The sequence below is a fragment of the Nilaparvata lugens genome, chromosome 7, assembly GCF_014356525.2.
Source record: "Nilaparvata lugens isolate BPH chromosome 7, ASM1435652v1, whole genome shotgun sequence".
NCBI classification, from domain to species: Eukaryota; Metazoa; Arthropoda; class Insecta; order Hemiptera; family Delphacidae; genus Nilaparvata; species Nilaparvata lugens.
Window position 1 is genome coordinate 14,063,913 of NC_052510.1, and position 14,362 is coordinate 14,078,274.

The window sequence follows — 14,362 nt, forward strand, 5'->3', positions numbered from 1 at the left end:
CTCTGTAGCCAAATATTGTTAGAGAGAATCAAATGAAACTACTATACTTTCGTGAAACGAGCAAAACTCTTCTGATTGCATCTCTTACATGATTAAAAATCAAATTGAGCATACTGCTCTCTTGCATCCAATAAAAACAATCCAGACTATAATGTAAGCTAAAATTTTCATAATCGAGTTATGAATAATGATAGATATGACAGTAATAAATTGGAAATCAATATTGATAGAATTATTGTGAATCGTTATCGGAAACAATGAAAGAGGAGTCAGCAGTATGAGACCAGCCAGTTCAGGCCGCTCTGTCTCTTTCTAACATGAGTTAATGTATCATCTACACTCTCTCTGAAAATTGGGGTGATTTTCCGAGTGTCCAACAAGGAAAATAACGTCTTACTAAAGGCAGTCGTGGCCGAGTATTAGATTGGAACACAGCCTGGACGGGTTCAGAGGCAGAGCTGAAAATTCTAAAATGTTCGGAAAAGTGACCTGTTTGTTAATTATTTTGATCGGTGAGTGAGAACTATTTGAACATATTGCAATATCAAATCTTATTACATTATCGAAAGCTCGGGAGTCTAGGGCGGGCTTCCTTTTTAAAATTCTCAAGAATACAAATTTTTCAAGTGTAAAGTAACAATTTAGAGAGAGAGAGAGAGAGAGAGAGAGAGAGAGAGAGAGAGAGAGTAGATAGAGGTCAAATTGTATATGTCTTACAATATGACAAAATTAACCCTTAAGTGGTCGCGCAGCTTTTTGAAACACAAGTGCTCGCATGGGGTGTTCAGAACACCCCAAATGAAAAATTTTATAACTGCTTTCCTTCTTGTTACTAAGGGAAGAAACTATTTTTAAACAATAAAATGGACTCCCCTGATATCATTGTGCTTACACTCATGTGATTTCAAAATTTAGTTTATAATTATCAGATTTTTAAATAAAAGATCACCAGATTTCGAGTCAAGCTGTATTTGTACAAGTTTTGTAAAAAATATATATATTCAGAATAATGTTTTTCTTGTTTTCAATGTTTTACTGCATTGAATATGAATAATACTAAATTAATCCCATGAATTTCAATCCAATCATGCTTTCCATGACATGGCAGCTCATATCCAAATATGACCAATTCATATATTATGCGAGAAAGTGTAACAGAAATTTTTACTAAATAGGTAACTTTATATTGATCTGAAATTGACATAGAATATGAGGAAAAGTAAATTTAGGCCATGTTCAACTTACATTTTATTTTCATCAACATAATTCACCTAGTTTAGGCAATTGTTACATACTGTTTTCATGTGTCAGTAACTCAACAAAAAGTTACTTTAGTAGTCGCGCGGGGTGTTGCCGACACCCCAAAGACAATTGAAGAGATCTTACTCATACAATTAGTGTCGCAGAACTAGTTTTTTGATTTGGTTCTCTCACTCATGCACTGGTTTGAAGGTACTGTACCGGTCAGCAGGTTAGCCAATCGATCAATCAAGCTAGAGCAAAATTTACCTTACTGGGGTGTTTAAAACACCCCGCGCGACCACTTAAGGGTTAATTGTAATATGTCTTTGGAAGAACCGTTGATTTTATCTTTTCATGTTTGGAATTTGTTGTATTTATTTATCTGATCGTATTCAGTAATCAAGAAATACTTTTGAGGTTATAATTGCTACTCTCAAGATAACCCTTGAATAATTGAAACTATTATTACCTTTATATATAAACTATTGTTTGATTTTATTGTATTTGCTTATCTAATCGTATCCAGTACTAAGAAGTACTTTTGGAGTTATAATTAATTGCTATTCTCCAGACAAACATTGAATACCTGTAGATATTATTTCCTTTATATATTAATTATGTTGTATAAAGTCTAGGTTTAGGAGCACAGTTTAATTTCATTTGGCAATTGATCTCTTTTATACACTATGTTGAATATTCCTTTAAGTGAACAAATACTCAGTGTGATAGCTTATAATTGAGATTAACCCAATGAAAGAATTTCATTATCAGTACTGTTAGTTCATGAGTACAGTTTTGCTACATCTTTCCACTAATTTCCTTGTACAGTATTTACCGATTATTGAAAATGTCTATGTTGAGCTGAAATGAATAATTGATGTATGATCGAATGAGATTGGATATAACCTATGACATAACCTTATGTCAGATATTGAGGGAAATACCAATTGTTTCAATTAAACATGATCAGATAGCCCTACAAGTAGTTAGGGAATGACGATTGAGATAAGGAGTAGTTATGCGAAGCTTAATGCATGCACAGTCTGAATTGATGACATAATAATTGAAATTCATAATTCCTTGTTTGGAAGTAGCGTTGTTTATTAAATGTTTATCAATTTTTAATATGTTTATTTAATTAATGGTTATTAATTTTCGTTTTGTTCATTAATTTTTCTTTGCTATACTCTAACTTGTAAAGATAGATTTATTTATTATCAAGCTGTTTCGTAGATATTTCGTTGGTGAATTAATTATTTCAATTTATTATTGAATTTGGAGACTCTTGATAGTATTCCTCACAAAGTAGTATAATTTTCCGATTCTGGCTCAGTAGTAAAAATTTGCCGATGCTGGCCCAGTAGTATAACTTTCTAAATATATATTGATAGGGATTTTATAATTAGAAATAGTTTTAGTGTTAAGCTTAGTAAGGGATCGTTTTGGCAAGGCCATCTGTGTGCCCCACGAAGGGCGGATAATTTAAACCTGCTTAGGCCTACTTGGGAATTCGTGTATCTCTGCCTTACCACCCCACCCGTATTTCGGTTACAGATACAACTTATAATATATTTGGAGTCAGTTTTCTCTAACGGTTTTCAAAATTCTGGGAAGCGCTTCAGATTTTTTGATGAAGAGTTATATTGATCCTGCATCTTTCCCAAGAATACAACTCAGTAAAGTTCAGGTCAATTCTCGAATGGAAATTCCACTTTCATCACAGGAAGTAAGTTAAAATTCTATAAAGAATTCAGCTTATTGAAAACTTTTGATCCCGTGAAACTTTTAGATCCTGACAGCTTTGGAATGTTTGGCTGAGAGAACGTCACTTTCTCCCGGCAGTGCAACAACCAAATTACTTTTTTATCAACACACTTTTAGCCTAATGGATTACCGAAACGTGATAAGTTTGTTCCAGATCATTGTCTGAAATAATATTTATAACGTTTTCCACGATTAAAAGGTGATTTTATATCAAACAAAACGATAAATAAATATTCAATTCCAAGCATCCTTTCAAGTGCCAGTAAGCATCAACTGGAGAGTTAGAAATAGAAGTCAATTCAACTTGACCTTTGAAGTATGATAACGTATTCTCGAAGTTTGGAAGTCTATGAAGTAAGGTTTTGATACTTCTGCCAGGTTTATTCAGTTCTCTAGGATATGATTTATCTATCAGAACACATCATTAACAACTAGCCTTTGCTGATAGTTCAACGTCAATCAAATCAATAAAATAAATAATTGAACATTTAATTGTGAGAAATACTCATTACGGAGTACTATGGATGTGCAAGTTGTGATAACCCTTCAATAAACTTCAAATCGACTTTTGACATTGCAGTGGAAATATAATCGACTTTCAGTTTCAGATGCCCCAGCACAATACCCATCTCATTTCCAATGCATTTAACAAATTTTTTTGATTATCTAATTCGACAATAATTTGAGATACAATGTAAGTTTGATTCTATTGAGAATAAAACTATTGGGTGGGTAAAATGCGGCAATGAGCAAGAAGCTATTATGAGCCAAAGGAAAAATTCAATTTTTTAATTTCTTAGACAGTGACAAACTTTCTCTGTTGTACTGAAGGTGATGTTTTACTCTAGATACTAGTCGTCTCGAATACGATTTAGTACTTTCTAAGTAGTTGTGAAATAGCTCTATTCACGTTAAAAATTGAAATTGAATGGAAAGTAATAGTAATAATATCGAGTCAGGTCTGGTTCAGGTCTGGTGTCAGAGTTTTCAGGTCTTAGCTAATCATTTCAGGGCCTCTGACAATACATATCGACTGCTTTTCAGGCAGCCGGGACCGATGGCTTAACGTGAAAAATAAAGCTAAGATATTGCTTATTAGGATGTACAGATAGTATGAATATTTGGAAGCAATGTAATGGTTTTATAATAAGACTTGATGGGAGTATTTTCTACGAATCTCCCATCCAACAATCCTGCAATTTCTTATTGTTGTGATGCCAAAAAGAGAGGTGAAGATATTGATTGCCAAGGCAATAGAACGAATAAAATATATGAGTGGATATTGTTGTGATGCCAAAAATGAGAGGTGAAAATATTGATTGCCAAGGCAATTGAACGAATGAAATATATGAATAAATAATGATTACAAACAATTTAGAGTGACTGGAATACTTTGATTTCTTTTCAAGGAATGGGTAAACCAAGATATGGTGTCTCAAACAATGAGTCAGTGATGCGCTTCTGCTCATTTGGTGGTAAGTCTTCCAGCAGTCAAGCAAAAGCACGTATCACCATGCATCATTTGATATACGAAGATACATCCATCATTCATTCACCGATATCGATCATTTGAATTGTAAATAATCATTGCAACCCACACAGAATTCAGTCACTCACTTGGTATACTGGTAGAGAATGTATCATTCATGCTAAGACATGTAGGTCGGACATGTAGATCGCTGAATATGCTGTAAATTGAATCATGATACAATCATGTAGCTCGTTCATGTAGAATGTAAAAATGTAGCTTGGATATGTCAGACACTGAGTATGTTGTAAAAATACGTAAAAATCATAAAACAATCATAATATTGAGACATAAGGAATAAAAATAGAATATTATGGAAGTTTATGTAGTAGACAATCTTATCATAAGCACGCCTCAATGCACATATCAATGAACTGAGTATAATTTCAAGCATTTCACTAAATTAATAGATTATTGTTATATGTTTGTCATTGCTTCATAATGATAAGGTGAATTTCCCACAACTCAGAATTTTTTATACAGATCACGTTGGCATAACCAATATGTATTTTTCATAGCATAAAACTGCAGCCTACTATATTTCTTAGTTTGCAAGCACTAATTCATCACGAATAGTTATAAAATAGTGCGAATAAATTAATAGAATCGAAGGAATATTAGGAGAGTAGTATTCATTTCCCACAACTCAGAATTTTTTATACATATCTAATCTTCATATTACGTTGGCATCACCAATATGTATTTCTCATAACATCAAACTGTACTATATTTGTTAGATTGCAAGCACACCACTAATTCATCACGAATAAACTACTAATTAAATAGTGTGAATAAATTAATAGTATTGAAGAATTATCAGTAGTGGTAGCCAGAGAGAATAGAATAGAAAGTTCTTCTCTATGAAACTATGTTATAGTTCTAATCTCTCTGCTAGTAGCCTACAAAATAGCAAATGGATCTTACTGGGTTCAAAAACGTTTTATCCTAGTTATTATTATCAATAACATGGTCGGAAACTTTTTCCTCAAAAACTATTCATCCACAATATTATCAGCATATTTTGTAATATTTGCTTATCCACTAGAATATTTGCTTTGTTCACTTCGTTATATTCCATTTTGTAGTGTTGCATTCTGTATAATAATTATCATTCTTATCATAACTTACTCTATGAAAAGTATTCATGAAGTAATCTATAATACAATCAATTATTCAAAATAGAACGTGATTATCCGATTAAGCTGTTGAAATCGTATCGATTATTTCTGATTCAGCAAGAAATTCTATTGAAGCTTGATTGAAACTAGTGACTTCCAAAGTGTAATTAGGATTGACTAAAATATTTTTAACTATCCTTCAATTGAAAAAATGAGACACTATTATCAGTTGTTATATGGATCTGATATTCATATTATGTTCGCTTTATCAATATGTATTTCTCATAGCATTAAAATGTACTATATTTTAATTGATTGATTGTTTCGTTATTATCAAAGACTGGCATACGATTTTAGTTCAGGGCTCAGGCACACCAGTGTTTGATAATGATAACCAAAACAGTAGTGTTTAAGATATGTTTCCTCAGCAACACTTTCATGTTTGAGTTGTTTCTGTACACATTCGTCAAATTGGTATTGGTTATTGATTCTATGATTTGTATTAAAACTACATGGTGTCAGGAGTTGGACACTATAAGTTATTATATTTAGGAAGTGGTAGTGAAACTTTGAACTTCACTACATTGAATTTCATTATTACCACAATGTATGTATTTTATGAACACCGATGTTTCTGCATAACCCCGTAGCTATCAACTCTCAACAGAATAATTTGTGATGTTCATTATTCAATGTTCATCATACAAGATCACATCCTGTCGATTACATGGGACCATCCATGTAGATGTCAGAGTATACAAGCTAGTTTCAAAACTAGCACCAGATTTGGTGCAACATGTTCATCTGGTGAAGTTGGCGAATGAACATGTAGGCAGCGAAGCATGTTCTAACTGCAAGTTCAACAAGCCAAAAGCAGCAGGCATCAGCATGTCTTGGAATAACAAGATACTGAATAACACGTAGTGGGCTATGGGCTATGGGCTATCCTTCCCTCAAGCACTTTTCTGTTGAGAACTTTCCAACACGCAAATAACTTTTATTGTTATTTCAGACACTTGAGTGTCCTATCTTGACTGCTCTTTCTATACACCTCAGACTTCAATTCCCAGTCCCTTATATTCTTCTTCAACAATGTTTTCCATGCAATATAGCAACAAAATACTGAAGTGTAACTGGGTAACCTCCAGAACAACTAGTTTTATACTATTACAACTAGAGAGCATAGGATGATGTAGAATAGATGTATTCTAGGTACATTGATAGGATGTAATATTGCAACGACCTGTTAAAATTAAACCTTGAAAATTGTACTATTTTATCTTTCGCCGACGATACAACTTTGATTTTTAGCGGAGACACATGGGAAGAAACGTTCAAAGTTGCAAATAATGGTTTGAAAATAGTTCAACAATGGCTTGAAGATCATATACTAACCCTAAATGCAAAGAAAACTAAATATATAACTTTCTCACCCACCGTAATTGGTCAACCATCAATAGATCTTGAACTTTCTATAAAAAAATCAAAGAAACATAACAATGGCACCCAAATAATGAATGAGGTCGCCCACGAAAATATACCTTTAGAAAGAGTGCAATCTATAAAATATCTTGGTATTTTTGTAGATCGCCATATCAAATGGAACATTCACCTAGAGTACCTCTGCTCAAAATTGAAATATCTCATCTATATTTTCTATAAAATAAATAAAATTAAAAACAGGGAGATAATAAGAAAAATTTATTTTGCATATGCACACTCCTTATTCCAATATATCATTGAGGTGTGGGGTGGAGCTTTTGATACGCACTTGAGAAAACTGTTTGTCCTCCAAAAACATATTATAAGAGCAGCTCTAGGGAGACCACGTTTGTACCCAAGCCGAGATATTTTTATTGAATTTGATGTACCAACATTGAGGCAAACGTTCATGAAAACCGTAATACTCTACATAAACAAGAATCACTCTCTATTTTCAGCTCGCACTACCCCTTACAATATGCGAGTAAATCATTTCAATAGATACAATATGCTTTTGATCAAGCTCACTACATGTAGGCATCAATTCTTTTATTACTGTAATATTTTCATCAACTTAGTTCCGTCAAATTTCATTATAGAAAAACCAACTGGTAAATATCACAAAACTGTGGAAGAGTGGATAAACAGGAATTTCTTTTTTAAATTAACGCTACAATAGATTTAGTTACTCTTAAGTATTCTTTAGTTATTCGTAAGTTTTTGATGATGTTCAATCATATATATATAATTATTTAAAAAAGCCAAATAGAATAAGTATTCTACAAATTTTAGTTAAGCGCTAAACTTGTTAAATCTAATAATGTAGACTCACTGCTGGCTCTCAAGTTCTTACTTATGCCAGCAGTTGCCAAAATAAAGATAAATTAAGTTTTCATCTAATAATTAAGTTGAGTTTTGCTTATTTGTTTAACACTTTGTAACTTAATATATTGTAATATTGTAATTTTGTTTTGGCAATAAATTTCAATTTCAATTTCAATTCTATACTATCTGATTTCAACTATACTACTTTCTATAGTAAATAATTAAGATACTCAATAATTTGATATGATGTTTCGAATCGTATAGCCTATAATTGGATAATCATAATGATATGGGAGGCGAATACAATATTTTGACTATCTTCTACCAGAATATTATCTATTTCCAATACAAATCTACCAAATAATTATTTCGCATTACAGTCCACTTTTCACACATAGAGGTGCATTCTATTGCATATTCGATCACAATATATTTTTTGGAAGAAAAATAGCACAAGGACTATCTTATTATTCTATATTTCAATGTTATTACATTAGTGTCATTTGCATTGTAAATAAATAAATAAATAAATAAATATGCAATAGTAATGTGAATTCTATTATTATTTGAGGTGTTCCGCTATTTCAATTGCATTGGCATTGAATTTTGTTTTGAGCAATAATAAATTACTATTATAATATGAATGTAATCTGTGATAATTGTATGATATTTGAAGAATACACAGGATAATATGGTATCTCTCTAATAGGATCTATAATGCGAATCATTATTTATTTATTGGATAGAGTAAACAATACAATAGTCGGTAAAGAAACACAGACAAAAAATAGTCGGAAATAGAAGTGCAATCAGTAATCACTGAGTTATTTTTTTTAATAACTGTTTGCTCTTTACTTTAACTAATTTGCTTTTGGATGTTCGCCAGAATATCCACATTTTCATCCACTATTTTTACATATCATTTCTTATCACACAACGTCTAATTGGTTATTTACTGTATTCAATTGGATCACAATAAATTCATAAATTATAATATTTCATCTATGATTTACTGAAATTGTAATACATTGTGATTGATTAATATTGTTATGCGAATAATGTAAATATCACCTTCCAAATCAATCAATAATAATAATCTTCCCTTACTACGATAACTATAATCAATAATAATAATAATTTTTCCCTTATACGATAATTCTCCCTTAATTATTCTTTTATTACGATAGCGATACAACAATTCGTAGGATTTTAAATATGAATGAAACACCTCTCCATCAATAGTTACTAACTGAAATATACTCTATTGGCTAAAATTGAACATAGAACAAGAGGAAGTTCTATTGAAATTCTAATTAAAATAGGAGTTGAATACGAAACATTCAAATGAAATTCATAGTTAGAGCTTCCTCTCGGGAAAATGAATACTCATCTAAAGTCTCCACGTATTCATTGACAATGAAATGAGTTTACAATCAATAACGGCAGACACTGTAATTGAGGAATAATCTCATCTATTTCTGTTGAAAGCAATATTGTTCCTGAGAGTTGAATATTGTTCATGATCCAGCATCCAATTATTCATTTCGAATGCAGAGAAATATACCGTACTACCTACACAATAATTAAAGCAATCTGATCTTGATTTTCTTTCATCTGAATCCTTCCGTCATTGTTCCTCCCACGCTAGACAACAACTCAATTTTCCTCATGAAATAAATAAATTTAATGTGGGAGCTGTGATGTTTTCTGTTGAAGGAAATTGTTTCTGATACACTGTGTTTTATTTGCTAATAGGAGTTGCTCTTCTAATCAACAGTCATTGTACATAATCCTCAATAATACTAAAAATAATCTATTCAGAATTATAGCTTCTTAGGGACATGGGTCAGCTTTTGTTACTGTCTGTTATTGTTTTATATTCCAATCAGAAGATATTTTGTTACTGTTTGTTATTGTATAACATTACAATCGCACGATTCTCTTCATTAGGCTGAAAGACAACTCCTATTTGACCTATTTGAGCATCACTGAAATATATCAGAAAGAAGTTCAAATCCCGGCACGGGCAATATACTTTTCTCGGATAACTCACATGGTTCTGATGAAAACGTAAGTCGTCGGTCCCGGCTGCCTAGAAAGCAGTCCTTAAGTCTGTGGCTCTAAAAATGATCAGATGAGACCTGTGAAAACTCCGACACTAGACCTGAACCGACTCGGAGTTATAATTATTATTATTATTATCAAAAAGTATTCAGCATTACTATTTTTCAATATTTTCGTACTAGCAGAGGAGAGGATATAAGATCGAGCATTGAACTTTATCTCTGTTTCTAGTAATCATTCTGACTCCAAAAAAGTGAATGGAAATTTCAATTTCCTCATACTTGTCTCTCAAATTTTCTTAGCTTCTCAAATTGAATCAAGCACAATAATATTCATGTATTGTCACATTCTTACATCTACCATGTTCCATGTACTTTAATATCTTTTTACTTTGTCTCTCAAATTTTCTTCAGACTAAATGAATCATGCACAAAAACATTTATGTCTGATTACATTATTACATCTACTAATATTTCAATGTACCTACTCCGGAAAAGCATAGAAAATAACTAAGCATAGTTTGTTCTCGCTTTTATAAAAGCTCACCCCACTTGTACAAAAGCTAGCAACGCTTGTTCCGAGCAGTTTATTAGGGCAGAGCTTAAAGCTGTGAAGCAAATGTATAAAATTAATGGAAATCAGGTTGGTTGTGAGCTCAGGTTGGCTCATAAGAGCCCTTCAGCTCGATCGATTGAGCGCTAGAAATTAATGGTCACAGGAGATTCACCTTTCCACTAGCACTTGCTGTACACGATGCCACTTCCCTCTTCTCTTGTTAAATCCTGAAATTTATTGCGGCCTTAGTAAGTCCGCTCTGGAATGTTGCCGCTGTTGCTCTAGTCAACGTGGGCTTCATGGAGAAATTGTATCAGTGAAAATTTTGATTCATCAATACAAATATATATTCCATTAGATTTTGATCCTTGCCACCAATATTATATTTCGAATACTCCCTTGAAATAGTGAGAAATGAATAAACTGAGAGTTTCATTTTAAATGCAGAATATTTTCAATTATTATTTTTAATTGTTGAACGAAAATCCAAATTAAATGCTGTAATTCACACCGAAGACTTCTGCTACTGCAAATATTCCATGTAGAATAATTTCCATCTGTAGAAAATGTTTCCTTTGAAAGCCCTTCAAATAAGTTTTAGAATACTGTCTGAATGTCTGATAGTTTGATTGCTATCAATACTGTAGTTGTACGTGTTTCGGATGGACAAGTCGGTTAATGGTTAAGTCGTCGGTCCCGGCTGCTAAAAGAGCAGTTGTAAGGTCATGTCAGAGGCCCTGAAATGGATCAGTTGTGACCTGAAAACTCTTATACCAGACCTACGCCAGCCACGTAACTCGATATTATTATTTTATTTACTATCAAAAAATCACACATTGAACAAGAGTGAGGTACCCACTAACGACAGGACAAGTTTGGTGAACATGCATGTACACACATGCTCGTCAAGCATGTTGTGTCATTAGCGAGAGGCATCGAACAGCTGTTTGACAGCAGCTTCTTGCATAAAACAAACATCTGGAATATTGCAAATCATAATAAATCATTATTATACGTTTCATTATAAATATTCGATTTTATCATTTGGGAGAAGTTTTTAGATAGAATATAATAATGGAAAAATAATTCAACCTTAAATAGAGCAGCAAAGAAAAAATAAACATCGAAGATACCGAAACACAACTACAAAAAATTTTGTTCGGAGCTTTTCACTGTGATGACACAACAATGTATGACGACATGTGTGTACACAGTTGTTCTGTCGTTAGTGAACACCCTTAGTAATGAATCGATCAAGGTTAGTCTCAGTAATATATTTAATAAATAAAAAACTATATTTTGTTCCTTTCGTTACTTCATCGAGAAAGTTATATAAAATAAGATCTCCCCAACTATTCCTCCAAATTGTCATTCACGCAAGAAAGGGAGAAGATTTGTGCGGACAAATATAACCATAAATTGAGGGGTTTTCAAGAAGCTGATCAGAAAAAATAAATCCCTTACCTTTCATTTTTCCTGTGATGTAGTTTGGAGCCGATTTATTGTTAGGTAGTATTCTTCCTTGTTCTTACACCTTGTGGGATCCCTTTAACTTGAGCTCTCAGGGTGGAATGTTCTTCGAAAGTCATATTTTGTCCGTTTCTTGTTCCTCTCTTCTTCCTCCACCACCTCTTCCTCCTCCTAATCCTCCTAACCCTTCTCCATCTCATTCTCCTCCCATTCCTCCACATCATCTTCTTTCTCTTCCTCTTCTTTTTGTTATTCGCATAGACCAAGAAAGACGCAATAAACTTGAAGGTAATAAAGCCGAACGTAAGTAGAAAATATGATCTTGCAATGTGACAGAGGGTGTATGGAAGCTTACCTTTCAAATAAGGTTGTAAATTTTAATAACAAAAGGAATAAAAGTATATATATCAGACTCTTCAGAGTGAGAATAACGTAACTCATGCGGTATGAGAGAATGTAAGTGTGATCCACTGGAGTGAGAAGTGTGCAACAGGGCGCTAGGGCTTAAATGGAAAATTGTTTGCGATCTTGAGGGAAAACGAGAAAAATTCTCAAGTTTCTTCACTGCTCCTTCAATTTTGCTTGTTATCTCTCGACAAAGTTGCATGAATTTGGCTCTTTTCCTTTATCATTATTCTGTTGCCTCATTGCATGAGTTGCAAATCATTCGTAGATTAGAAGTACCTGCACTCTTCAATTGGAGTCTATCTAGAATCTAGATTTTCATGAACTAGCTGTATTTTCCATTTTATGTTGTCTCAGTTCGGATTGGAGGTAGAATTATAATACTGTAGTGCAAATTTGAATATATACTGATTGGTGATAAGTACTCGGAGACACACTGAAGAATAATCCGCTCTTCATAAAAATCTATGGCAAATTTATAAACCACCTCATAGTTACTTCATCTCTGTTCAAGAATAAATGAGTAGAGTATAGGTTGTTGTATTGCACAGTGTATTATATATAACACAGATTCTTACGAGTTTGATGAAGATCTTGAATAAAGCATAGAAATACATTTTCTCTACTATTCAGAGAAGTTCAAGATTTTTCCCCTATTTTTATTCTAGCAAAAAATATAGAGGAGGCTTTCATGTGTGTACGAAACTATGAGGTTAACACAAACATAGCCTATAGAATAAATGTCTACCTTGATGTATTTTATTGTTTTAAATATTGAAATAAATGTGTGGTCTTTTCCTGTGTTGCTATGGTCTACAAATGAAAGCTCAATTTCAAGGGTGGTCTCTACCCAAGGATGGTATATAGCTATACACTATTCTTGGTCTCTACCCGGCTCTCATAGGAGGCTCCAATTGGTTCGATTACTATAATAATTCATTCATTTATCAGAAAGGTAACAGTATGTGAGAGCAGCAGGGAAACTCCATTATTGCTCTCATAACAGACAAATTATAAAATGTAACGTAAAATTGAGTTAAAACCTGAAAAATATATTCATAAGCCTTAATAAAATTGATAAATTTAGATGAAAATGCAAGAGAATAATTTATTAATTCATTGAAAAGGTGCAGTATGTGAGAGCACCAGGAGAACCTTATTATTGCTCTCATAACACACAAATTATTCAATGTAACAACGTAAAATCAAGCTTAACCCTGAAAATAATATATAATATTCATAAGTCTGAATAGAATTATTAATTAAGATAATAAATTCAGGTCAGAATGGAAGTGAATTATTCCTCGCTAGATTGAATGATTCCTGTTAACAATAAATGATCTACTGTAGTTAATGAATGAGAACTTTTGGATATGAGTAGTGAACAGTAACAGTAACATTAGTCAAGTTTTGGGACAGTGTTTGAGTAATCGGTTCGGTTGCAGGCTGCACCGGGTTCCACGTGGAGCTCCGCATGCCTCGCTACGTGCGGTGGGGCGAGATGGTGACCCTCAAGTGTGACTACAACGTCCCTCCCGACCTCCTGCACAAGGTCGAATGGCTCCGTCAGGGCAGGAAGATATTCCAGTACATCAACGGCAGGACGCCGCCCTATCGCAACTATTCCATTGTTGGCGCTCAGCTCGATGTGAGTACATTAATTATGATTATTTATTATAATTGTGATTACTTCTATTAAAAAAATACTAGCATAAAGATATTACTAAGTTGCAAATATATATAATTCATTAGTACTACTAATTATCACTAATATATTACGAGAAAAAGTCGGTTGTCAATACGCCGAACAATTACAACTTTCTATCTTAAATCGTGACTGAACCATATACTCGTATTGTCACTGGATTGCATGTTTCCAAGAAGATACATTTTTTTCATCCCACTGACC

At 32.9% G+C, this 14,362-nt stretch overlaps 1 protein-coding gene across 9 annotated transcripts in view; it reads left to right on the top strand.

Annotated features, from left to right (window-relative positions):
* LOC111051029 overlaps positions 1 to 14,362 on the top strand; it is a 196,347-nt gene that overhangs the window by 138,747 nt on the left and 43,238 nt on the right. For 3 of the 9 annotated variants that reach the window (XM_039432099.1, XM_039432100.1, XM_039432098.1), the window contains exons 3-4: positions 4,416 to 4,481; positions 13,899 to 14,101. In XM_039432099.1, coding sequence (XP_039288033.1) covers positions 4,416 to 4,481; positions 13,899 to 14,101 — 269 coding nt within the window. Of the gene's footprint in view, positions 1 to 309; positions 513 to 2,814; positions 2,969 to 4,415; positions 4,482 to 13,898; positions 14,102 to 14,362 lie in introns of those variants that run through there. The other 6 variants (XM_039432107.1, XM_039432106.1, XM_039432102.1 and 3 more) reach the window with 5 other exon arrangements.